The sequence below is a fragment of the Nyctereutes procyonoides genome, unplaced genomic scaffold (assembly GCF_905146905.1).
Source record: "Nyctereutes procyonoides isolate TBG_1078 unplaced genomic scaffold, NYPRO_anot_genome, whole genome shotgun sequence".
Lineage (NCBI taxonomy): Eukaryota > Metazoa > Chordata > Mammalia > Carnivora > Canidae > Nyctereutes > Nyctereutes procyonoides.
Window position 1 is genome coordinate 430,397 of NW_026575043.1, and position 27,534 is coordinate 457,930.

The 27,534-nt window shown below is 42.9% G+C and overlaps 1 protein-coding gene across 2 annotated transcripts; it reads left to right on the plus strand.

Moving 5' to 3' along the window:
- Window positions 1-6,929: 6,929 nt before the first annotated feature.
- On the plus strand, window positions 6,930-27,173 carry SCAND3 (SCAN domain containing 3). 2 transcript variants are annotated; one of them, XM_055323206.1, is made up of 4 exons: window positions 6,930-7,737; window positions 20,193-20,340; window positions 22,485-23,983; window positions 25,058-27,173. In XM_055323206.1, exons 1-4 carry the CDS (start codon window positions 7,318-7,320, stop codon window positions 26,972-26,974), a joined length of 3,984 nt encoding a protein of 1,327 aa, XP_055179181.1. In that variant the 5' UTR covers window positions 6,930-7,317; the 3' UTR covers window positions 26,975-27,173. The 2 variants fall into 2 exon arrangements, with proteins under 2 accessions (XP_055179181.1, XP_055179182.1); XM_055323207.1 differs by having other exon boundaries at window positions 20,193-20,334.
- The last annotated feature ends 361 nt before the right edge of the window (window positions 27,174-27,534 follow it).

Sequence of the window (27,534 nt, forward strand, 5' to 3'; positions counted from 1 at the left end):
TGTTAATCGAAAAGGGAAATTTCCAACTCAAAATTTGTATTGAGAAATAGTTTGAAGTCACTGGTACAAAATTAGGTTTCTTTGGAACTGTGAAGAGGGAACACACAAGAAGTGAACATAAGTGATTTGAAGAGCAAAATGGGAGTCCTGAGTCGAGGCTTAAGGGAAAAATCATAACCTACCTCATTCAAAAAGATAGTTTGACTCACTGACTGAATAAATGTTTAGTCCTTTAACCCATGCATTGCAGGTGAGTTTCCCCTGGTGGGTGGGTGTGCGCTGGAGGTGGGTTTGGGAAATTCAGGAAAGGAAAAGTACAGAGAGAGAGGAGGGTCTCTCATGCCAAAGCTAGCGACAGGAGAGGTTTCCGAGGAAGGAAGAATCTTCTTGGCAAGCAAGACCCTCCGGTCTTCCCATGTCTCTCCGAAATCCTGCACTAAATGGAGAAAAGCGAACCTCGCCTGCTGGAAGACGCTGAGTTTCCCCGAGTGGTCCGGCTGGGCCTCCTCTGGGGAACACGAAGGTGGGGGCGGGCTGGGGCTGTGCGGAGGAGGTGGCCTGCCCAGGTGGCCGCCGCGCCCCGCCCCTGCGTGCTGCTCCCTGGAGCCCCGATGTCCCCACCGCACCAGCCCCTCGCAGTCAGTCTTGCAGAAACGCCAGCAAGCTCCCGCGCTCCGCGGTCTTGTCCCGGCGCTGGCGTCAGTGCCCAAGGTCTCTGGGGTGGCTGCGCGCCAAGCTCCGGGGAAGCGAGCGGGAGGGAGGTGCAGGCGCGTCCCCGCTGGCTGATGTATTTCAGGGACAGATACCGGAGGTTTGCAGCCCTTCCCCGGAGCTACCGGCAAGTCCGAGGGGGCGCGGCTCCGGGCAATCCGCTCGCGCTCGCCTTCGCGCCTGGCAGGTATATGCACTTAATGCCTCAGCCGCTGGGTGCACCTGCTCTTCAGGATGCGCTGCTGTGAAGGGACCTGGGGGTGCGGTCCCGAGAATCCAGTCGACACCAGTTCCGAGCAAACACATCTGCGTGGATCACTGCCCGACCCGCTGCGGGGTGAAGAGTGCGACGGCACGAGATCTACATCCGACGAGGTAGTCGAGTGGTGAAGGCGATGGGTTGCTAATCCATTGGGCTTTGCACGCGTGGATTCTATTCCTACCTTCATCGAGAGGTTTTCCTTGAACTCCGCTGCTGCCTCAGAATCACAAGGCCCACTAGCGATCATAGTGGGTCCTCTGACTTCTCTTTACTTTCATCATCTGAGACGAGAGCCTTCTTCAGGGCAGGTAAGATATTTATACTCAATAACGGAGGCTCCAGGTCTCCAGAAGAAGCAACTGAATAGTTGAGGGATATAGGAAAACATTGCCTAATTTAAATAATAAAGTCATCCACAGACTAAGTTGTTTATATTGTTTTTGGCATGATATTTTCAGCCGGATTTTAACTGTAATGCAATTGTCAACACATTTGCTAATTTAAAGTGTCCCCTTGCCCCCAAAATGTAATTTTGAATGTGTTCATCTGTAAAGTTGCAACATACATTTTTAGAAATAAGTTTGTTATGTCCTAGGATATATGCATTTTAAATATTTATACACAGGGCCAAATTACCAACCAAAGGAATTTTATTAGTCTATACTCCCAGCCAATAATGACTGAAGTCCTTGCTCTCTGTACTCTCCCCAATATGGTATGTTGTTGACTTTCAGTTCTCTGTTCATTTAGCAGGTGAAAGTGATATTGCAGTACAATTTAACTTCCATTTCCCTTATTACAACAGAATACCTCCTACATTTATAAAAAATATATATAGTTGTTTTTAATTTATCTGAATTTTTATTTTTTTTTTAAGCTGAGAGCAATATTTGAAGCATGATCTCTGGGCTGCTTCAAATGCTTGTTGTGAATGAAGAATTCTGGGCCTCACTCTTGATCTATTAAATTATGATCCCAAGGAGTACGCTTTTGAATCTGTGATTTAATAAAGCATTCAGATGTTTCTTCCATTGACCTTAAAACCTTGTATCTGGCTCAGGTATCTACATGGCACATCTAACCACCCAGGATTCTTTTTATTTTTTATAAACGTTCGGCCCAGGAAAGCTGCTCCTGTCTTCAATCTTCCCAGCTACATCTCTCCTATTTTGTACAGATTTTTAAAAAATATTTTATTTATTTATTCATGAGAGACACAGAGGGAGGCAGAGACACAGGCAGAGGGAAAAGCAGGGTCCGTGCAGGGAGCCCAATGTGGAACTCGATCCCAAGATCCCGGGATCATGCCCTGGGCCGAAGGGAGACACTCAACCACTGAGCCAACCAGGTGCCCCTATTTTGTACAGATTTTAAAAGCTGTTTTCATATCCTCAGATAATTCGCTACCATTAATTCATTCACTCTACTCTGTCCTTCTCTACATAGCTGATTGCATCTTCAAATCCTGAGTTAAGTCTCTTCTCTGGAAAACACATTTTCCCAGGATGTGTCTTTAAGTTCTTTGAGGGAACTATCAGAGAAAAATTGCACCAGATGGCGTTAAACAGGCTTGTTAAGACTATTGCAGTAAAAGACAGAGATTAAACTTGACTTGGAATACAACTGGGGTGGCTAGGGATTTACAGCCAAGGGCAGGGAAAGGGAATCACTGGATGAGAAATTGCTAAAAACAAAAACACAAAAAAGCTTGATTAAATATTTAGTGGAGTAGAAGGAACTTGATTCGATATGAACGGTAGGGGTTTCCCACCTAAACTGACTTAGCAGGATTCTTGCCAAACGTGGCCTCCATAGGATTCTTAAACTGGGCTTGTCAGGCCAAGGATGGCACCTAGTTCAGAAGGCTCAGAAGAACCTCACTAGTTTGGTCAAGGAGGGAGTCTTTGTGAATACCCATAGACGTTCCCTCAGCTTCCTAAAGGCATAGGAGAGCCATGGAGCATGTGAGGTGCTAGCAGAGGTATCCACGTGCTCCCTCAGCTCCCATCATGTGTCTGGCTGGTTCTATTTCCCTGTGGCAGCTGCTCTGTGGCCTTCTCCTCAGTCCTGGGTCACTTGGGTGCAGGCACTCCTCCACCCAGGCCTTTTCATTACCTTCATTTAGAGGGTTGGAATAAAGTCTGAATTAGTGGATTTGAGGTAGGACAAGTGAATCCTTGATGCAGGATATGATCATAATGATTACATCATTTAATTATTTCAATATTTAAGAAGTATTTCTTCCTTCTGTTACTGTCACTTCATAAAGTTCTGGGAGAGTGGTTGGAAATCTGTGGGCCATTTGTGGTATTGAGTTTCTTTTGGTTAGGATGCCTGTACTGCATGGCTGAGAGAGAACCACAGGCTGGAGGTGGTGCCAGTTGGAAGAAGGACTGCAGGTATAGACTTCCCACATGGGAAAAGCCATCAGGCCATTTCAGAAGAGAGAAGATATTTTGGGGGTGACCTCATCACACTAGCATCAACAAAGTGGAAAGAAGGCAGGATCTCACCTGCTGTGATGACACCCCAAGCAGAAGAGGTTATTTCCCTTTGCAATTAGCATTATCACAGACCATGTACATGGAGGTACAAGCAAGCACTCCCAGTGGGAACCAAAAGAGTCTATTTTCATAAACTTAGTAGCCTTAATTTGTTACATAATTTCTATGTAACCAATGCTAATTCATAATAGGAGCTAATAAATATTTGCAGTCTAATGAATTACTGAAATTGGGGAGAGTAGGACTTGACTTTCTGTTATGAGAATATTAAAATGTTGAAGTAAAAAGGAATCTTGAAAATAGATCACTGGATTTAAAGGTTGCCTCTTCTGACATAGAAAAAATCTGTCTGTACAAAACACAGATATCTGCCTTTTCCTTTTTTTTTTTTTTAATACCCCTCTCTTCCTAATTTAGTTCCTGTCCTCCTCAAGGAAATCATTCCTTCCCATGACCCATTTCTCATCTAAATGAGTGTCCGGACTTCCTGGGTTTGATTGTTATGGCCAACTCTATCCTGTCCGCACAGTGAGAGTATTGTGCCACTCTGCCAGCATATTTTTGTTCCTGAGCTTCAGCTCTGGTGGTTCAAGCTGCAGTTTTTGTTGGTGTGAGGACACCCCACCCTGGGCTGCCTGTGTTAGCCTGGGGCATGGATCGATGAGCGTTCTGCAGCTTCCATCCAGGCTGCCCTCCAGGAATCTGGAGCAGGTTTTGGGAATAAGGAGAAAGGAGCAAGGGCTTACGTGTGCTCCTGGTGGCAAGAATGAGAAGTGCCCTAGGTATGGGGCTTGGTATCTCTGAGTGGGGCAGATTGAGAGCTCTGGGGATGCCTGTGTACTTGGAGATGCTGAATATGCTGGCTGCTCCAGGAAGGTCGGGAGGTGAAGTTTTGAAAGTGGAATTTACTTTCCTTGTTCTTCTCTTTGATTCAAGTTGGGAAGTTGAATAGTGCTGCGTGTTCAGATGCTAACTATAAAATATAAAAGGTGCTTCCCAACAGGTGCATTGACTGAGACTCAACTTGAGGATTCTAAATCCAGAATGCTAACCCCTACACCATGGGACCAACCAAAAAGGTGAACACACCTATCTTAGTCGTGGTTAAATATCTCCTTGGCCATAACTGCAGTAGCTCCAGCCCAGAGGTGGGTCAGGCTTCCCTGGGACCAAGCTGACAACGAAATCTGATGCTGTGTTGTCCTGGAAGAGGGGATGAGCAAAACAGAACTCAAGGCAGTTGGGGCACTCTCCAGCCCACCTCTTTTGCTATCCAGATTTTGTGAGGTCTGCAGCTTACACAATTTAGGGGGTCCTGTTTAAGAAAAATAATAGATGTTATCAGCACAGAATTAGATACAGCCACTCTAAGGTGTATATGATGTACCTGAGCATAAAGTGCAGCAGAAAGGGACAGTAGTCTCAACTCATTTCCTTTTTTTTTTGTTAGGTTTTTTGGTAACTAAATGGAAATGAGACCGCCAAGGCAAGCGAGGGTCCAAGAACAGATTTTATTGCAGGCACCCTCGGGCGAGGTTCCACGACTCACGGAGGGGAAGAGTGAGTCGGGGAAGTCGCGCCAAGACAAGGTGGCAGGGGGTTTACATAACGTTGTAAGGCGGAACGGTTTCCTATTGGTCGGCTCATATGCAAAGGAAGGATTGCAATCCAACCAGTCAGAGTGACCCTCACTATGCAAAGGAAGGATTGCAGTTCGGCCAGTCAAAGGTGACTTCCTCCTCTGGGGTTTGAAGGGCATTGGGTCCGGTTGGGTAAGTCCAAAGGAGAGGTCTAAGGGTCTGCGTCAAGCTGTCAGCGGGTCATTGGTCCATTGGCGTCCCAGGTGGAGGTGGTGACAGGAACCTCAGCCATTTGGGGTATCCGCCATCTTGAGGAGTTTCTCTTCCCGCCTGGCCCCAACACCCTATATTCATTTTTAAAGAAGTGTGAGAAATATACACCAAATTGGCATGATTTTTTCTGAGAAATGGAATTAAGGGATAAAGGAGCTTTTCATTTTTTGCGATGTTCACTTTTGTGATAGAAATTTGTTGTTTACAGGTGTGTATCACTTTAGATAGTAAAAGTGAAACACTTATCAAGGAATTAGCGCCCTTCTATAGAGGCCTTAGAGGTCATGTTTACTCCCTGATGACTGCGCCCTGTGCTCATAATGGCTGTGACAACAGGATACAGAAAATGAAAGGGATAGAAGATGGAATCGGTGACTGCAGAGCATTAGCAGTTGGCTGGGGGAAACCACAAAACATACATGCAACACGTTAAGAGTGCCTAGGAAACTGGAGAGGCTCCTTTGAAGATCTGACGAAATATTTTATATACAGTTTCATTGGGTTTAGGGACTCACTCGAGATCACTTACGGAACCCAAGGGCTAAGAGTTTTTAATTTCGAGATTTCCAAAAGAAAAGTTCTGATTCTTCAAAGCCTCCTGGGTCAGAAATGCCAGAATGTGAGTCATCATTAGGGACCAAAGTAGAAGGGAAGACAATGGAGAAAGGCACCCTTCCGGTTTGCCCCGCACTCCTTGGGGATCCATCACTCCTGCAGCGCGGCTAACCAGGCGGAGTCCGGCGGGGGGGGGGCAGGAGGGAGTCGGGGCCGGCCCTGCGAGGCTCCGGGGCCTCAGGCGTGGCGCGCCGCCCGCTGCCTTCCCCTCAGCGACCGGTCTCCCGGGAGGCGCCCGCTCCGGCCCCGCCGTTGCGTTCACCTGTCGACGCCGCGCACCGGAGCGTGCGGCCCGAAGGAGGGCGCAGCGGCGGGAGGTTCCCGGGGTCCCGAGCGAGGGGCTCCCGGGGCTCTGGACGCACAGCGGAGCGCGCAGGCCCGTTTCTGGGACCGGTCTCCCGGCGGTTTCGGGCCGCGCTCGTCCGCCAGAGCAGCAGCCAGAGCCCCCGCCGTCCCCGAGGGAGCCCCCTGGGTGTGGAGCGCGGTTTGCCCACCCACGATTGGAGACACGAGGCTGGACCTCTAGCTCTTCCTCAGGTCCGGCTGGCGGCGGCCGGGGAAGGACTGAGGCCTCGGAAGAGCTAGAAGCGGCTGGGTGTGCAGCCCGCCAATCCGCAGCCGCGGCAGGAGTACCCTCCCACGGGCGTCTAGCACCCACGGCCCGACCCACAAGGAAACCCAGAGCCGTCCGCACAGGTGCACGGCTTCCCAACACACGCCCACGCAGCCGGGCTCCCCGAGCGCCGGTGGCCACTACCACCAAGAGCTCGCGCCGCCCGCAGCCTAGAGCGGACCGGAAGTGCGTCCAGACCGGAAGTGCGCCCGGCCGGCGGGGACGCGCGGGCTGCGGGGACGACGAGTGTGGAACCCTGCCGGCCGGGAGGGTGGCCCTGGGCCTGCTGCGGCCTCCGGGAGGTGGGGGCTGCGGCCGGGAGAAGGCCGCAGCGGGGGGCGGGGGGGAGGCCGGGGCTACGGGAGGCCGGGGCTGCGCGGTGACTGCCGAGGTGCGAGCCCCTGCCCTCCTGGCCGTCGGGCTTGGCTTCCGAGCGGCCCTCCCCGCGTCTGGCCGCCGGGTCCCGGGCGCCGGCGCCATGAGGTCCCGGGCGGCCGCGGTCCCCTGGCGGTCGTGCCCCGCAGGTGAGGTGAGAGGCCGTGTGTTCCCGGCTTCCCGTCGGCGCCGAGGACGGCTTCCATTCCCGCGGACCGGCCCCGCGCAGCGCCCCGAGTTGTCGCGGAAACCCGCACTCTGCGGCGTCTGTGACCTCTCAGTGCTGGCGGCTTCCCTACCGCGGAGACTTTCCTAACCGAGTGGGGCTGGGGAGCGGAGAGCGCGCGTCTGCCCAGACCGCCGGGTGCACGGAGAGCTACCAGGATGGCCGCGGCTTCGGGCTTCCGCCCGGCGCAGGCTGGCCCGGCTGCAGAGGAGCACGCGGATATTATCAGAGTGAAGGTGAAGGACGAAGACCCGCTGTGGGAGCCAGAACCCTGCCTGCAGAAGGGTCTGTCTCACACCAGGGAGCTCCGCCGCCAGCGCTTCAGGCACTTCTGCTACCAGGAAACCCCTGGGCCCCGCGAGGCCCTCACCCGGCTCCGGGAGCTGTGCCGACGCTGGCTGCGCCCCGAGACCCACAGCAAGGAGCAGATCCTGGAGCTGCTGGTGCTGGAGCAGTTCCTGACCATCCTGCCCGAGGAGCTCCAGGCCTGGGTGCGGGAGCAGCACCCCGAGAGCGGGGACGAGGTGGTGGCCGTGCTGGAGGACCTGGAGAGGGAGCTAGACGAACCCCGACAACAGGTGAGGATTTGCACGGTGCCATCTTCCCTGGAGAATTTGGGGGCATGGGTCCCCGGTGGAGTGCATGCTGTTAACTTCACACTGGTGGCTGCAAATTCTGCTTTGGGGCATTCTCATTTGATCACCCGTGTAGAGGAATCCGTTCATGCTTAAGGAGTAACAGTGTTTGGTGTTTTTTTTTTAAAGCTTTTTAAAAAATATTCTATTTATTCATGAGAGAGAGAGAGAGGCAGAGATATGGGCAGAGGGAGAAGCAGGCTTCCTGAGGGGAGCCCGATGTGGGCCTGGAACCCAGGACCGCGGGATCACGACCTGAGCCAAAAGTAGACGCTCAACCACTGAGCCACCCAGGCGCCCCTGTAAGAGTGTTCTTGTGAGAGCTGGTCCAAATAAGTAGATGATTTAACAAAATTGGAAACCTTGATCTCTTGCTTACCAGTAGAAAATTTATTTAGTGACTGAAGTTAAAGTTGCTGTCTCTTCTTAGGAGTTGCAGTACTTTGAATATATGTGAAAACAAATTAGTGTAATATAAGGAGTACCTTCTAGGAGAGACAAAGAAGTAGCCAGATTTAATAGAAATATCAGGAAAACAGTGAATGGTGAGATTTAAATTCCATAATAGGCCCTGTCACTAATGAGCTGTGTAACCTTGGGCATATCACACCTTCTCAGGGCTTTAATGTCTTCTGTACTACAAAGAGACTAATTGCATCATTTTCTAGATACTTTTTTAGTACCTGGAATTGTTGGTATGGGAGGTGTATTGAGCCCAAAATTTGGTCTTTCATTATTACACTAGAGATTATTTTTAAGAGAGTATACTTGTGTTCTAGGACAGTAATTATAGAGAATAATAGAGCCTTATCACCAAACACTTTTACATTTCTCTAATGATACTATCCATACATTTCTCTGGACTCTTTAAATATGAACACATTATATAGACAGTCTGAGCTATTTTTTCTTTTCTTTCTTTTTTTTTTTTTTTTAAGATTTTATTTATTCATGAGAGACACAGAGAGAGAGAGGCAGAGACACAGGCAGAGAGAGAAGCAAGCTCCATGCAAGGAGCCGGTCTGGGATTGGATCCCAGGTCTCCAGGATCAGGCCCCTGGGCAGAAGGTGGCGCTAAACCCCTGAACCACCTGAGTCTGAGCTATTAAAACACGTTTTTCTGAAAGTCAGATCTTTCCTATGAGACTGATAAGTAGGGACCTGAGTCCATAGTATAATGCTGAAGTGGTGCTGACTCATACATGAATTTTACCAGCAAGTAGATGTTTTGGGGCCACCAAGTAAGAGCAGCTGAATGGAAAGTATCTGATTGCAGCAGAATGCAGCAAATTGTGAAGACATACTACTGTGCCAAATGCGCATTCACCTCCACATCCTTCCTCTTGGCTTTCCTGGACACAATCTCTGGGTAATGTTTATTTGCAGGGTTCCCTCCCATCTTTGTGTATCTTTCGCTAAACTTTTTTGTGTTCGAGAAAGTGAGCAAGCACAGGTTTACAAGTGCCACCGAAGCGTGCTGGTGATAAAATTTCTGCTAGTGAGCATAAAAGAAGCTTTAGCAATTGAAGAAAAGGTTGAAAATATAAAACACTTTGAAAAAAAAAAATGGAAGAACCTGTGACATTGGTTGTGGCACTGTCATGAAGGAGTCTCCAGTCATAGTGCTGGAGACAGTGCTTGGAAATAAGAGAAAGGTATCTAGGTGGAACAAATCCAGTGCTACAAAGTTTGTTAAAACAAAGCCCAAGGAAGTAGAAGAAATAGAACACCTGTTAGTGTGTGGATTGAGTACCAAAGGAAGAAGCAATCAGAGGCAGCCTTTCTCAAAGACAAGGTCCTAGCAATATACAAAGACCTTAAGAAAAAAGCTGGAAATCCTGCAGAAGTGCCTTCATTTGTGTCTGGCTTAGTGACTTGAAGAACCGCCATGCTTTCCACAATGTTAAGCTCTCTGGTGACGCTGTGAGGGCAGGTAGAGGGAGCTATAGACCATTCTGCCAGTGTTAAGAAATTTGATTGATGAAGAAGGCTGTACCCTGGATCACATTTTTAATTTTGATGAAAGCAGCTCTCTTGGAAGCAGATTCCCTCAAGAGCCTATATCTCAAAGGAAGAAACATACATTTGAGGGCTTGAGGCTACAAAAGATCATCTGGTGCTATGCTGAGTGTAAATGTCAGTGGAGATACGAAGCTACAGCCTGTTGTGGTTCATCACATTGCCTACCTGCAAGCTTTGAAAGGAGTTGTAAAGACTAGCCTACTATAGTTCTAGTGGAAGAGGCTGGATAATAGGGTGGATATTAACTGATCTTTTAGGTGATGTTTTTAAAAAGCAACTGCAAGAGGAAAAAATTGTCTTTCAAAATTCTTAAGAATTATAAGCCATCCAAGTCATCCTTTGACAGTTGCTGAATTTTCTTCAAATATTAAAGTTCTCATTTTCCTTCCTAATATAACTTCTTTGCTCCAGCCCCTTGATCAGAGTGTGATCACAGCCTTTAAAGCTTATTACTTAAGGAGAACATTCCAGATATTTATTGCACCTACAAGGGGTGATATACACACAAAGTTTTTGCAGTCTGGAATCAATTCAACATTAAACTTGCCATTGATGATATTGTAGTGGTTTGGAATGATGTCACAAAAGCCTTGCTTGGAGTGTAACATAAAATTCTCCCTGATTTAGTTAATGATTCTAAAGGCCTTGAACCTTCACAAGAGCTCTTCTGAATCCAGGTGAGATGCATTGCTCTGGCGGAGGAAGCTGAATCAGAAGTTGAGTGTGAAGATCATGGGGAGCTGCTGCAATCCCATGCAGAAGATCTCTCTGTAAGAGCTACAGCAGCTAGTTTCAGGCACAGATGGAGGGTGTGGAAGAAAGTGATGCTGTTCATTTCTCACTCACCTTGTGCTTTAGGCATGATTCGGGAGTAGCAGTGGACTGAGGAGGATGATGGCCATGCAAAACACAGTGGGATGGAGCTTCATGTGTAAGGTTTTGTTGAAGCCACAGAAGCTGCTGCTTTATGAATGAAAACTAAGTATCACTAGGTATCTCTTTTTTCGGTCAATGTTAAAGGAAAAGCAAGATGATGAGCCAGAACCATTATTATATTTCTTCTAAAATCACTACAGGGATCCCTGGGTGGCGCAGCTGTTTGGCGCCTGCCTTTGGCCCAGGGCGCGATCCTGGAGACCCGGGATCGAGTCCCACGTCATGCTCCCGGTGCATGGAGCCTGCTTCTCCCTCTGCCTGTGTCTCTGCCTCTCTCTCTCTCTCTCTCTCTCTGTGTGTGACTATCATAAATAAATAAAAAATTAAAAAAAAATAAAATCACTACATTTCTTGGAAAATGTGCAAATACTTCTCCACATGAATTTTTTTTAATTTGAGAGAAAAGGTGGGGAGGGGCAGAGGGAGAGGGAGAAGCAGACTCCCCACTGAGCAAGGAGACCCATACCCCATACAGAGCTCAGTCCTAGGACCCCAGGGATCATGACCTGAGCCACCCACGTGCCCCTCCACCTGAACTTCTTATGACAGTGTCTCTACCCTTGCTTCACCCTTTCCTTATACCTCTTTCTAACACAATAACTTTGCCTTTGTAAGGTAAAGTCCTATATGAGATGTAATAATTCTTTATATCTTTTTGACTATGCTTTTATTTTTACTAGAATTGCTATCGTTTTATTAGTGCTCTGGTGACAGAGTTGTATAGATGTTCAGTAGTCTACCCTGTAACTTTATTTTCTCCAAAAATCTTGGTATTTTTTGTGCAGTTTTGTAGAAAGCATGTTTCTTCATGAGTTCACTTATTATAACATAGATGCCTGTATAAGCAGTCTCTTACTCTAGCCAGCACACCTTGTCCCTTTGTTCCAAATGAACAGTATTGGTTTTTTTCCTTAAAATGTGCCTGTTACTTTCGGATTTTCCTCTTTTAGCTTTGTTAAGGAATGTTGCTGCCAGCTGAACACAGTTATCCCCTGCATTCAGACAGTTGGCTTTATACCCCTTCACTTTACACCACTTTACTTGCATTTTTACCTGCATTAGCACAGTAATGCCTCTTCTTCATAAAAATGAAAATCCTCTTTGGATTTCTTCTGGTGAGTAAAACCAGGAACGAATGTAGGTCTTTTGTACAGGGGAAGTAGCCCAATGTGAACTGACAGAAAGTGAGGGACACTGTTTGCCTTATGCCATTTTGGCTTACATTAGTTTTCCTAGGAACTCTCTACTTCTGTATAGCAAGGGAAACCTGTATCTAGTCTTCCCTTCTTTCTTCCTTCCCAACATTTTTTAATGTTGATTTTGCTCATGTCAGCAATGTAGCTACCTAGATATTTTCCCAGCTTTCCTTGTACTAGAGTTGGCTCTGCAGCCTAGCTCTGGCCAGGCGCGATAGGCATGTTTTCTGGGAGTTTCTGGGAGAGCTTTTACTTTCCTTATAAAATGGAACAGATGTGTTTAGTTCACTATTTCCCACTTCGTGTTTTGAATCTAAATGTGGTATCTGGAGCCGTGGTAGCCATTTGGGGACCATGAATGATGATAAGCATGAGGAGAACACTGTATGTTAAGAATAGCAGAGTGGAGATAAAACCACAGCTGGGGTCCCCACCAAACCATTAGTGAGTGAGGCGATGCACACACCTGCCCTCCCCTGGACTTTTTGTCATGTGACAAAAATAAACCCCTATTTTTTTTTTAAGTCACTGTTAGTTAAGTGTTCTAACTAATGGGGAAATATATGCATTTCTAATGAATACAGCCATATTTACTACATGATTTTACAACTAAAACTTTCTTACTAGGCATTTTAAAAAATAAAAGCCAGGAATCAGAGTGAAAGACAAGCGATCATCATAACCAGTTTGAGGTAACTTTGGCTTTTACTTTGTTACTGCCATCGCATGTCACCCTTTAAACCCTGGTGGTGGGGGTCCTTGCAGGACTGCTTGAGTTGGCAAGCAGACAGGCGTATACCCACTGTGGGAGAGGAGGAATCAGCAGGAGAGGACTGGCAAGGAGCTGTAGGGATGTCTGGTTTCATATCTTAGTTGCTCTAAGAGTTGTGCTTATATTAGCTTTACGAAATTGGTATGATTACTATAAGCACCGGGTTCCCCCTGTTCTCCAGATGACTTCTATCCTTACTCTAGGACCCTGCCTCCTCCTGTTAGGGAAGGATTTCGGCAATTGAAACACAGCCCATTTTTTATACAAACCAATCTATGTAGGATATTGTATTCCTAAGATCAGGGAAGGGAAAACCTTACCAAGGAAACTGGCTCATCTGTTTTTTGAATTTGAATTTGTTTTAAAGGAGATTGGTTTAGTTTCTTAAACACTTTGCACAGTCTAGGAAGTGTGTAAATTTATAACGTGGGTCCTGCTGGGAAAGGACCTTGACACGTGAATTCCTTAAACCTTGCCTTTCATTTCCTCATACATCACTGAGTTTTTGCTTTTGGAATATTCTGGTCTGTTATAATTTGGGTTCAGTATCCATGGGCATTTCCTAGCCATGCAGCAGAACAAGTTCTACCATTTACACCTTTTACTATTAATTTAGACTGTTTGAGTGTCTTGTTCTGCCTGTGAATTTGAATTATTCAAATTATTCAAGTAACTGTGAAATAGTTCACAGTTCTGAGAGTTTTTTTTTCCTCCATGAATCCACTGATCTGTAGAATTGAGGGGGCAAAAGAACAACACTATTGTCCTACAATCTACAGTAGTCACGGTTTGATGTTAGGTGGGTCAGGAAAGTTTTTCCAGTGTCTTATGTTTTTAATCCTAATCACTGTGCATACTCCAATCATCTTTATTCAGTTGATAAATTTTGGGAGAGTAGGATGACAATGCTAGAAACAAAATTGCTTCTATTCATGGATATTGCTGATGAATATACAATTATCTATAATTTCTACATTTTAAAGCATAACATTTCACTAGTTGACATCTGAATGTTGGCATGGACTGTACTTTTTTCATTTTTTTTATTTTTGAAAGATTTTATTTATTTATTCATAAGAGACAAAGAGAGAGGCAGAGACATAGGCAGAGGGAGAAGCAGGCTCCTTGCAGGGAGCCAGATGTGGGACTCTATCTCAGGACCCTGGGATCAATCCCTGAGCCAAAAGCAGATGCTCAACTGCTGAGCCACCCAAGTGTTCCTCATTTTTTATTTTTAAAGACAAAAATCATAACCATTTTTTTAAAAGATTTTATTTATTTATTCATGAGAGACACAGAGAGAGGCAGAGATAGGCAAAGAGAGAAGCAGGCTCCTCACAGAGAGCCTGATGTGGGACTCCATTCCCAGACCTGGGATCACACCTTAAGTCAAAGGCAGACACTCAACAGCTGAGCTACCCAGATGTCCCTTATAACAACATTAAAAAAAAAAAAAAAGATTTTATTTATTTGACAGAGAGAGAGAGAGAATGCACAAGCAGAGTGCAGGGGTAGAGGGAGAAGCAGACTCCCTGCCAAGCAGGGAGGCCAGTGCTGGGCCCACTTCTCAATGACCTGAGCCAAAGGCAGATGCTTAAACAACTGAGCCACCCGGCGCCCCACACGAATAGCCCTGGAGTTGCTGATCATGTTCTAATTTTTTACCTAGTTGGTTCACTTTGTGTTAAATCATCAAGCTCTGTGCTTTTAAGCTGTGTACTTTTTTCTAAGCATATAATACGTCAATTAAAAACTGTTTAGTTACAGGGCTCTTGGTGGCTCAGTCAATTAAGCATCCAACTATTGGTTTCCATTCAGGTCATGAACTCAGCATCCTGGGATCGAGCCCTGCATCATGCTCCAGGGTCAGCAGGGAGTCTGAGTCTTTTTCCCCTTCCCCCCTGATTGCATGCTCACTCTCTCTCTCTCTTTCTCTGAAATAAACCTAAAAAATTGTATTAAATAAAATATTTTTATCCCATTGTGATGTCTCCTGCATGATAGGCTAGGATATTTGACTACATGCACATATTTAGATTTGTATGTCATGTGAATGAGGAATTATTTTTGTAAAGCCAAGACATAGTGAGGGAAATTTTCAGAGTTAACCAAGTTTGTAAATGCCTACCAGAGGATAAGCTAAATTTTTACTTGAATTTTGAAGTTAGATGCAGAGCATGGGTACTTGAGGCCAAGTAGGTGGTAGAGCATGGATTGATTGGGTTTCCACACCAGTGTCTTATATATTGATAGATCATTTTTTTTAAGATTGATTGATTGATGAGAGATATACAGAGACAGGGGCAGAGACATAGGCAGAAGGAGAAGCAGCCTCCTGCAGGGAGCCCAATGTGGGACTCGATCCCCAACTCTCGGATCACACCCTGAGCCAAAGGCAGATGCTCAACCACTGAGCCACCCAGGCGTCCCAATAGATGAATTTTTCTTCTTTGTTTTGTCCTCAAGAATATTTGGTAAGGCAGACTATTGAAATGTTTGGTTGGGTTGCAGTATGGCTTCTATGAGGCTATTGCACAGGAAAGCAGGTGTGGCAGGAATGTGAAGTGGCCAGGCTACTTCCCCTGTGAGTAGCAGACTCAGAGAGATGGGATCAGGTGCCATAGTCAGAACTTCCAACTGGAAAGTCCAAGCCTGATTTTGGTGTTCTTTTCACTGTAAGGTTTATTAAGTAAATACAAATCAGAATATCTGTTCTTAGGGAGATGACAACTTTTTTTTTTTTAACTTTTATTCTTGCTCTGTTTTAGAATTAACCATAGAGATGTGATTAATCCCAGAGACTATTCTTTTGAGACAACTATAGGAGGTTATTATTGGCTGTTGAATACAGATTTTCATTAATCTGCTTTCATTAGATTTCACAGTGGCAGAGATTTAGAATAGAATCTACCTAGCACATCTTCACTCCCAGTTTACTTGTTGCTTATAAAGGTCTATAGGTGAAATGAGTAGAAGTCTATAAGTCAATGAAAGGTCTCCTAAACTAGGGTAGCATAACACCCCAGCACACAACTTTTCTCATTTTTTTTTTCCTGGTGAATGGCATTGATGCTTCAGACTTCATCTGAAAGGTTATATGTAGATACACTATTTCAGTGGAAAAAGATAATGTAAGTTGATAACAAACACAGTGTTACAGTGATTGAAATGCCAGACAAGAACATTCAGAGTTTCTGATAACAAACTGTGCCAACCAGTGAGCCATTAGCCACCTTCCTGGGTTTCTGTGATGTTCCCCGTTGTACACTATTACTTCCAGACTTAGCACAAGCTGATGTTAGTTAGACTGTAACACAGTCCAGGAAAACATACATACTGGATGGTGTCACAGCTGAATGTATAGATTCATATTTTACTGATATTTAGTAAATCAATTTACACAAAGGCTAAAAGAGCTTCTGATTTCCAAAGAAAGTGAAACCTAATCAAACCAACGGTGCTATATGGATAATTCTGAGGTAACCATGCTTTTATATTAAAGGTAGTGTTAATTTGAAGTTAGCAGCAACAACTTTTCTTCTGAATATTCCTGCTAGATAAACCTGTTTGGAGCATTGATGTTCTCTTGTATTCAGCCTCTTCCTTATTTAACCACATCATCAATAAAATATGAGTCTGAGTTTGTTCATGTTCCTGTAACAAAATATCGATGTAAACAAACAGATATGGTTCTAGAGGCTGGCAGTCTGAGATAAGGGTGCCATCACAGTTAGGTGGGGGGTCTCTTCCCATTGCAGATTTTTCATTGTATGGCAGAAAGGGGCTTAAGCTGCTCTGTGCGAGATCTTTTATGAGGATTAATCTCTGTCATGAAGGCGCCATCTTTATGATCTAATTTTCTTACAAAGGCTCCATCTCCCAAAACCATCTAGGTGGGTGTTGGGATTTTCACATGTGACTTGTAGTAGGGGTAACACAAAATTTCAGACCAAAGCAGAGCCAGAGATTCCATATGCCAGTGATAAGTAGAAGAAAATAAGCAAACAGAACCCAGGGAAGCTGAGGAGTACAACCCACCAGCTAATGTGCATGCACCTGAATTCTGAGGGGATGACCCTATTAGGTAATAACTTAATAGAGTATTACTGTATCTTAGGTTCATCTATACCCAGTGAAGATGACTGTGCTGCCTAAAACCCAAAACTTAATAGAAAATGAATTTTTAAAGTTAATAGTATTTTAAACACCCAAGTACTAGGATAAAAAACATGAATGACTTTTTTTATTATTTGGGTGTATAGAATTACTCAAAATCCAGAAGTAATACCAAGAAATTTTTCTTTGTGAAACAATTTATAAATGTAAAACAAAAACCCCAACAAGCAAATTAAAGTAATAAATTAGTAAAAATGTTTGTAATATATGTCATAGATAAAAGCTAATCTTTTTTTTAATCTTGTATTTATTTTTAATTAATTAATTAATTAATTCATGATAGAGAGAGAGAGAGAGGCAGAGACACAGGAGGGAGGGAGAAGCAGGCTCCATGCCGGGAGCCCGACGTGGGACTTGATCCCGGGACTCCAGGATCATGCCCTGGGCCAAAGGCAGGCGCTAAATCGCTGAGCCACCCAGGGATCCCCAAAAGCTAATCTTTTTAAACAGAAGTGCAAAAAAATCCTCAAGAGACATGAGCAGGTTTCATAAATAGATAAATGAATGACTTTTTTTAAAAAGATTTTTTTATTCATGAGAGACACAGAGAGGCAGAGACATAGGCAGAAGCAGGCTCTCAGCAGGGAGACTGATGCGGAATTCGATCCCAAGACCCCGGGATCACAACCTGACTCAACCACTGAGCCACCCAGGCACCCCTTGAATGGCTTCTAACTGTACGAGATGTTCCACTTCAGTCATAAAGGAACAAAACTACACTGAAGTACCCTTTATCACCTATTAGATGGCAAAAATTCAAAAGCTGGGCCACCACAGTCTGTTGGTCTAATTAGGAAGATGGGTCCTGTCCCTACATTGCTGGTACAAGACGGTACCATCCCCATGGGGGCAGCGGGAGAAGATTTTGGCACCATCTGACATCTGGGCATTTACCCTCTGATTGACCTAGCAATAATCTTTCTGGGAATTTACTTTGAATATACACATCTACAAATAAGAGAACATAGACATGTTTTTTTGTTGCAGCTATTTCTTTGTAAAAGCAAAATATCGTAAACAACTTAAATGGTCATCCATAGAGTGATTGTGCATATGTGTGTATAAACTACTGTGCATCAGTATAATGTGGCATCATGTACACATAAAAAAGAATGAGGAAGGTTATCTAGGGACTAGTATGAAATGACTTTCAGATAGTATTTTTATATTAAGTGAAAAAGAGAGAAGGTGAACTATATATAGTATGAAAAAAAGTACACATTTGCATTAAATTTGTATATATTATGTATACACATATGTACCAGTGTTAGTGTGTGTGTATATATATGTTTTATTTATTCTTGTAAAAATAAAGGGTAAACCATCAACAACAAAAATAGTTTCTTTTTTTTTTTCCAAAAATAGTTTCTTATGGGAGTGGGTAGGGTGGAGTAGAATATGAGCAAGACTTCTCTGAATATATATTTTGATTTTTTTATATCATGTAAATGTTTTAAGTATTTAAAAATAATGTTAAATTCAAAATGATTAAACACAAACAAATGAACTCACCTGTATATCAAATTAATAATAGCAAAAAAATAATTCAGGTAACTTGAACACTGTATTCTGACTACATAATCTCAGTGGAATACTGCCTTTGGACATATAAAGCTGCAAAGACAGATTTTACTCAGTAGGTATGTTGTTGAGTGTTCTACAAGCATTGTAATTCTGAAACTTTTGTGTTTATTGTAGGTTACAGCAAATGAGTAAATATAAACATTGTATTGAACTAGGCTTTGTTTCACTGCCAGAGAGACATATTAAAATGGAGTATGGAAAGAGGAGGTAAATCTTGTGGTGTTGAAATTGAATTGAATTCATGATAATTTAGGACTATATTTGCCAGCTCTACCCAGGAAAGGGCCTGGAAGGGATGACACACCATGAACAATGAGCCTACCTACTACTCTGTCTTTGTTACTAACACTGTTGCTCTAGAATGAATCGACTTCTTGGGAACATAGTTGAAACTAGATCTGGGACAGGGAAGATATAATGTGGTCCTTGTGTTTATTGTTGTGGAAAGCATGGATGTGCTAGAAAAAAAAGTGGGGGATCCCTGGGTGGCGCAGCGGTTTGGCACCTGCCTTTGGCCCAGGGCGCGATCCTGGAGACCCGGGATCGAATCCCACGTCGGGCTCCCGGTGCATGGAGCCTGCTTCTCCCTCTGCCTCTCTCTCTCTCTCTCTCTCTCTGACTATCATAAAAAAATTTAAAAAAAATTTAAAAAACATAAAAAAATAAAAGAATCAAAAGAGGGATCCCTGGGTGGCACAGCGGTTTAGCGCCTGCCTTTGGCCCAGGGCGCGATCCTGGAGACCCGGGATCGAATCCCACGTCGGGCTTCCAGTGCATGGAGCCTGCTTCTCCCTCTGCCTATGTCTCTGCCTCTCTCTCTCTCTCTGTGTGTGACTATCATAAATAAATAAAAAAAATTTAAAAAAAAAGAATCAAAAGATGTAATAACCAAAAACAATGTATAAACATTGTTTCACAGAGTTAAAAAACCATAAAATATATTTTGGGGACAGTTAGGGAAATTTAATTATAAACCATATACAAGATGATTAGTGTGAGGAGAAGATAATGTTTCTTTTTCTTTTTTTTTTTATTTTTTTTTAAATTTTTTTTTTTTTTTTTTATTTATGACAGTCACAGAGAGAGAAGGAGAGAGAGGCAGAGACACAGGCAGAGGGAGAAGCAGGCTCCATGCACCGGGAGCCCGACGCGGGACTCGATCCCGGGTCTCCAGGATCGCGCCCTGGGCCAAAGGCAGGCGCCAAACCGCTGCGCCACCCAGGGATCCCGATAATGTTTCTTTTTCACCCAACACTGTTACCCAAGGTGATTTCCTTTTTCCCATCCGTACCACTGGGGTAATGATTTTCCACATTTATTCTAAAACAACTGTCAGATTCCTTCCTGGATTGAATAGCTCATTAGTGACTATTAGCTAATTTGCATAATCCTCACCACAAATATTTATTTTTAATTACTCATACTGAAATCCATTTACAATTTACTTTTAATTACCACAGCGTACGGAGGATTTCTCTAATGTGTTTCTGTTGTTATTTCCCCAAACAGAAACCACAGGGATGGGTATCAGCTTCTGTCCGGGGGGACAGTTTGTGTTATGTGGCTCTGGTTTTATTAGCCTCTTCTTACTCTGTCTTGCACTCCTCTTCAGAATTCAGTGGAGACTTTTTCTCCTTACATCCTATTTCAGTAGAAGAATGTTCTGCGGTTTGTGCGGTATGTTAATTTCCAAATGCACTGTTTGTCCTCAGGTCTCACAGAGCACACATAGGCCAGAGACGTCTGTGGAGGAAAGGACTCCTCTGGATACCGCAAAGGAGTCCTTGGGGACCCAGTTCCAGTCTGTGGAAGACAGCATGGAATGTGAATCTCCAGAGCCACACCCACTGCAAGGTAATGGTGAGGATCATTTAGTCTGGAAAAGAGGATGAGATCTGAAAGCGGGAAGGATCTAGTTGCTGAGAAGTTATCAAACCTCCTTCTATCACTACCTTACTGAATATAGCTGGAGGAAAAGTCAGCCAGGGTTGTGTGATGCTATTAAAGGAATTGAATTAAGCAGCCAGGTGATTGTGTAAGAAACCGTTGAATACAAGATTTTTCTGTGGATATTTTGCAGTGGAATTAATTACTTGTGGATAAACCAGAGGTGCATCTGTGGATGAATGTTAAGCGCTTATCAGTATAGCCATAGGTCCCATTTCTATAGGCTCTGCTCCAATTTTTGTCACGTATGATATTTAAGACTTGGAAATACTACTTAGAAATTCTACTAGAGAGAATGGAATTTGTGAAGTCTGTGTCCTTAGCACTTCAAGGACTGTTAATAGGGTAATGTGTAGTGGAGGAAGGAACACTGGCTGGCCTGCTTCTGGAGCAGTTGTCTTTTCCAGAAGACTTAAGTATAATTGATAGAAGTTTTTCATCTCTTAAAGTCCTAGGCAGTCTCTCTTTATCCTAGACCTACTAATATTGTTCTCCTAACTCTGGACCTCCTATGCTCTTGGTTCTCATTTACATTGCCCTGTATTCCCCACCCCCCCATCCCAAATTCATCCTTGTTTGTCTGCCTTTTCTGCTTATGTCTCTACAGCATGGCACAAAATATATTAGTGTAGAAGAAACACCCTCCGTATGAACACCTTGTCAATCATATTTTGGGATCACACTTACCATGAGTGTTTTCATCTTCATTATAAAATTAGCATATTTTTATCTATCACTTGCCTGTGTGGTCATGTGTTAGATAATGGAAAAGATGCTGGAGAAATTAGTGATTCCTGCTTCTTTAGAAACTTAGTGTTTTAGTTCTACATATGGAACAGTTAAAGGATAAAATGTTACATGCTGGTTTGTGTTATGAGTAAATTTATTTTTTTCAGGAAAGGAGAACTTACTGGTGAGTTTAAATTAAGCTTATGGGAGTCTTATTGGAAGAACTAAGAGTTAAGTGAGGCCAGATTCACAGTAACATATCACTAATTTGAATGTAGTTTTGGAAATTATGAAAATTTGAGAATGATTTAAATTCACCAGTTTAAAACTTGGTATGCAGATTGGTAGTATAAACAATGTTGACTTGAGAGAAAGTATTTTTCCCATAACACTGTCTAGAGGTGATGTGCTAATCCCAAATTATTCTTTTTGTTTTTTTTAAAAAATAGTTTCCTTAAGACTAGCTAGGCTTGAGTTATTCTAAATGTTTCTGTTACTATGAATGTTCTAAACATTTATTTTAATGTCCTATATTAAGTCAAAGAGTTTTCACTACTTCAGGCTCATCTACTACTATATATTTATTAAAATTAATAATAAGGATACTTGTATTGGGTTTATAGTTTCACAAGCCTCAAAAGTGAGCTGATGTAAGTGTATGATGTTGAAACCTACATCCCAGATGTTGCTGTAACAGCTAGCCTGTCTTAATAGAACAAAATGTGGTATAGTCTCAGGCATTTTTTTAAAAAAAAACTATTACTGGGACACCTGGGGGGCTCAGTTGATTAAGCATCCAGCTCTTGATTTCAGCTCAGGTCCTGATCTCAGGGTTATGAGATGGAGCTCCACATCAGGCTCCAGACCATGGAGCCTGCTTAAGACTCTCTCCCTCTGCCCCTCCCCCTGCACTTACTCGTGCGTGCATGCTCGCTCTCTCTCTACAATAAATAAATAAATCTTTAAAAAAATCTATTACTGAATTGCTGAGGCTTCTCTAGCCCAAAAAATTGTCTTTTGTACTAAATAAATAAATAATAACATCAATTTGCTGCTTGTTTTGCATAAAACAGTGCTTTACTTTTAAGGCTAATCCCACATACTGCTCTGGAAAGTCACATCCTGACTTTTTACCTTTACTATATCAGAACTTTTTGTTCCTGGCTGGGTTCTTCATTTGGCTTCTCTTCCTCCAAGGTTGGACTCCCTAACCAACTTGTGTGCCTGTAGCCTCTATTTCTACCCCGAGCTCTAGTGGCTACTTGGGCAATGAATATATTTCAAATTATATTCCCAGATATTCTAATTGTTTTTTCTTTATATTTTAGGGTCATTTTTGTGGCTTTCCATGATGTCTCAAAGCATGGGTGGTGATGATAACCCCAATACCTTAGACACTCATGAACCAGAAGTCAAACCAGAAAACATGAGAGAGAAGTTCTTCAGAAGCTTAGCAGTGTTATTGGAAAACAAAAGTAATAATACCAAGATATTTTCTAAAGCAAAGTACTGTCAATTAATAAGGGAAGTGAAAGAGGCAAAAGCAAAGGCAAGAAAGGAATCAGTTGACTACCGTCGCTTGGCTAGATTTGATGTGACCCTTGTACAGGGAAATGAAAAGCTGATTGAGGCTATAAATGGGGAAACAGATAAAGTACGGTATTACTTACACAGTGAGGAGTTATTTGACATTCTGCATGATACCCATCTCAGCATTGGACATGGTGGGCGTACCCGCATGGAAAAAGAATTACAAGCAAAATACAAGAACATCACGAAGGAAGTTATAATGCTATACTTGACACTCTGCAAACCATGCCAACAGAAAAATTCAAAACTCAAGAAAGTTCTAACATCAAAGCCAATTAAGGAAGTTAATTCAAGATGCCAAGTGGATCTTATAGATATGCAATCGAGTCCTGACGGGGAGTATAAATTCATCATGCATTATCAAGACCTTCATACAAAGTTGAGTTTTTTGCGGTCACTAAAATCTAAAAGGCCTAAGGAAATTGCACATGCTCTTTTAGATATTTTTACAATTATCGGAGCACCCAGTGTCCTGCAATCTAACAATGGAAGGGAATTTTCAAGCCAGATTGTCGGTGAACTTAGTAATATTTGGCCAGACTTGAAAATTGTCCATGGGAAGCCTCAGCCCTGTCAAAGCCAAAGTGCTATGAATCAAACTAATGAGAATATCCAAAATAGGATTATCTCCTGGATGCAAACTAACAATTCATCACACTGGGCTGAATTTTTGTGGTTCATTCAAATGACCCAAAATCAGCCCTATCACCGAGGCATGCAACAGATTCCATTTGAAGGCACATTTAGCTCTGAAGCTAAGCTAGGCCTGTGTCATTCTCAGTTGACAGAAGAGCTTATTGCCAGCCTGAATCCAGAACGTGAATTAGAGCAGGTTGACAGAGAATTAGAATATACACCAGGAGCTCAGTATGAGGAGAACGTCGAGACTGGCACGGATAGTAGTGATGTTGAGGAGAATCTTACAGCTATTCCTTCCAGGAGCATGAAAAACCTTCCAGAAAGCAGACTTAAGTTTTTATCCTGTATAGTTTGTGAGAAGGTGTGCTCAGGTGCTTATAGTTGTGTGTTATGTGATAGAAATGTCCATGCAATCTGTGGGGTGCCCCCTCAACATGACACTGAGGGCTGTCCTCACAAAATAACGTGTAGTCTCTGCTATGAGACCACTACAATGAAAAGAAAACATGATGAGATCCAAAGAAGTTCAACTGGTCAACCTTCCAAAATGCTGAAGCTGTCAGAGACACCATTCTCATCAGACAAAGTAGGAGATTGGGTAAGAGTCTGAGTCTCTGCTGGGGAAGAGCTTCATTACACCTCCCTGTGCTTGTGATGGGTAAGAATGTTTTGGTGTGGTATATATGCTAACACACAGTTTGGCCAACTTGGATTTGTTTTCTCGAGAAAAGCCCATTACTGTTAATGCCTCGCACCAATCCTTTTTTGGGGTTGAAACTTACAACCTTGAATGCTGCTTTATTTGTTGTGTGGGGTGATGACAATGTCTCTTTCACTCCTTTCTGGTGTCAGACATTTTTGCGGGGGAACAAAAAAGCTAAGATCTAGGGGATAAGTGGTTGTGTAAGGGTGGGTTTCTGTAGGAGGATGAATGTGAGAAAAGCCAAACTTAATGTTGTCATTGTATATGAGTTTGGGTGGAGAGGTAAGCTAAGAAAGGCATCTCGAGTCAAGTGAAGAAGTATTTAGGAAGGGTGAGGGATGATCAGTGTGGTTTTGAGATAAGGGGTTTGGGTTGAGAAAAAGCTCAGTTTTCAGATTTAAATGGACAACATGAGATAAGTCCAAAGAGGTTTATTTTAATTCAGTATGTTTTATAAAGTAGAGTTAATGTATGTCCAGTTTAGAGTTTTGAAATATGGAGGTTACACATGACTTGGGCCAGTGGTACCCAGAGTATGATCTTTAGGTCAGTGCTGGTCTGCAGACTGTTTCTACTAGTCCACAGATGGGAAGGTATACTAATCAAGAGTCTTTAGAAAGTTATAACAATTTGACATCGCTGTAGTACCTGGACACAGATTAATGAACTCATATTTCTGAATTCAATATAGGCCAGTTTGGGTATCATTAACCTCAGGGCCAGTCACTGTGGTGGGAGTTGCACACCAGTCAAGCACATTTACAACGTATGACATTTTATGGCTAGTTTGTCTGCTGTAACTCAGAAATGTAAACATTTATTTATTTTCTTTACAATTTTAAAACTTTTTAAGTTTTTAATCAAGCCTAGTTTTTTTTTTTCAAGCCTAGTTGTTAATTTGTAGTTTAATGTATTCGATAAAGGAGGAGAGTAAAATTGGTGTTACTTATTTTTAATCCTAATCTGCAGATGGTGAAACAAGCTTCGCTGGACTTTTTTGTCAAGAAAAAACATACCTTTTCTGAATATGGTAGCAGTAGTAGAAGAAATGGTAAGGATGGAAGTCGCCCAGAAGAAGTAAAAACCAGAAGAGTTCATACAAGTTTTACTCGGAAGTATGATCCCTCATATATCGAGTTTGGTTTTGTAGCCATAATTGATGGTGAAGTGCTAAAACCACAGTGTATTATTTGTGGAGATATATTGGCTAATGAAGCAATGAAACCATCAAAACTTAAGCGGCATTTATATTCAAAACATAAAGAAATAAGTTCACAACCAAAAGAATTCTTTGAAAAAAAGAGTAGTGAATTAAAAAGCCAACCAAAGCAGGTGTTTAATGTTTCTCACATAAACATCAGTGCTCTGCGGGCTTCGTATAAAGTGGCGCTCCCAGTTGCCAAGTCAAAAACGCCATACACAATCGCTGAGACGCTGGTGAAAGACTGCATCAAAGAAGTCTGCCTGGAGATGCTGGGTGAGTCAGCAGCGAAGAAGGTGGCTCAGGTGCCACTTTCTAATGACACCATAGCTCGACGCATTCAGGAACTGGCCAGTGATATGGAAGACCAACTCATAGAGCAAATAAAAGAGGCAAAGTATTTTTCATTGCAATTTGATGAATGCAGAGATATTGCTAACATGATCATTCTTTTGGTGTATGTGCGATTTGAACATGATGATGATATAAAGGAAGAATTCTTCTTCTCAGCCTCTTTACCAACAAACACAACTAGCTCAGAACTGTATGAAGCTGTGAAGAATTACGTTGTCAACAAGTGTGGTCTGGAATTTAGGTTTTGTGTAGGAGTATGTTCTGATGGTGCAGCTTCCATGACAGGAACACATTCTGAAGTGGTTACCCAGATTAAGGAGCTTGCACCAGAATGTAAAATAACACATTGCTTCATCCATCGAGAAAGTCTGGCTATGAAAAACATATCAGCTGAACTGAATAGTGTGCTTACTGACACAGTAAAAATTGTGAATTATGTAAAGTCTAATGCATTAAATTCAAGATTGTTCTCCTTATTATGTGACAATATGGAAGCTGATCATAAGCAACTGTTACTGCATGCTGAGATTCGGTGGTTATCACGGGGAAAAGTTCTATCAAGAATGTTTGAAATACGGAATGAACTCTTCGTATTTCTGCAAAGCAAGAAACCAGTTTGGTCCCAACTTTTCAAAGATGTGAATTGGACAGCCAGACTTGCTTATTTATCTGATATCTTCAGTATTTTTAATGATCTTAACGCTTCCATGCAGGGAAAGAATGCAACATGTTTTTCAATGGCTGATAAGATTGAAGGACAAAAGCAGAAGTTGGAAGTGTGGAGGAACCGAGTTTCCACCAATTGCTATGACATGTTCCATAACTTGACAACAGTTATCCATGAAGCGGGTCATGATCTTGATATCGTCCATCTGCGAAGAGTTGTCAAGGAACATCTTACAAACTTGTTGGATTGTTTTGAATTGTATTTTCCATCAAAAGAGGATCCACGCGTAGGAAACTCTTGGATCCAAAATCCATTTCTTCCATCAAGAGAGAATTTGAATCTAACTATAACCCTCTGGGGTGACTTGCTAAAGCTGGCTGCTGATGAAGGCTTGAAAATGAATTTTGAAAGTACAGCATCACTTGCTTCATTTTGGATAAAAGTTAAAAATGAATATCCTGAGCTTGCTGAGGTCGCTTTAAAATCCCTTCTCCTGTTCCCCTCAACATCCCTTTGTGAGACGGGGTTCTCTACTTTGAGTGTTATTAAAACAAAACACAGAAACAGTTTAAATATCCATTATCCCCTGAGAGTGGCACTGTCCTCAATCCAGCCTAGATTAGACAAGTTAACCAGCAAGAAGCAAGCGCATTTATCACATTAATGACTTGAAGGTATTCTGACAGAGTGTGCATACACACATCAGGGAATATGGAGTTATGATTAAAATAGCAGTTCTCTATATAAATTGTCTACATGGACACTTTCAGTTAAATGTACAGTTTTTTAAATTCTTTTTTCCTGTATTTATTAAAATGTAACTTTAAATCTGTTGCTTCTAATATTAAAAATTTGGTCTTACATTTTGTATGTCTTTGTTATTGTATTTCATTAGCCCTGTAGGACACACTATAGGACAACTTCAGGATGGCAGTGATGTCTCTGAAGTGACTCATTAGGTCAGTGATGGGAAGTGCACTTGAGGGTGGAAGTAGAACTCGGGTGCCAGGGTCAGTAAGGTTGCGGTTTCTTTAGTTGGTTGTGGTTGGATGCTGATGTTAAGCTTCCTCTGTTAGGTGTGTTTATGTGGGTAAGGTGGGGAAACACTTACTTGTAATGGTGTCAGGGCTTTGGATTCATATTGATAAGTTCTGATTTCATCACATGGGGGATTGGGCCATAGTGACAGAGTTTAGATAAGGTATAGATTTTTAGATTTTGCTT

Excerpts from the sequence above, each read along its gene's own strand:
- SCAND3 (XM_055323206.1), top strand. The coding sequence starts at position 7,318 with ATGGCCGCGGCTTCGGGCTTCCGCCCGGCGCAGGCTGGCCCGGCTGCA. Across the intron at positions 20,341-22,484 it reads ACACCCACTGCAAGGTAATG|GGTCATTTTTGTGGCTTTCC; the intron begins GTGAGGATCATT and ends TTTATATTTTAG. Across the intron at positions 23,984-25,057 it reads CAGACAAAGTAGGAGATTGG|ATGGTGAAACAAGCTTCGCT; the intron begins GTAAGAGTCTGA and ends CCTAATCTGCAG.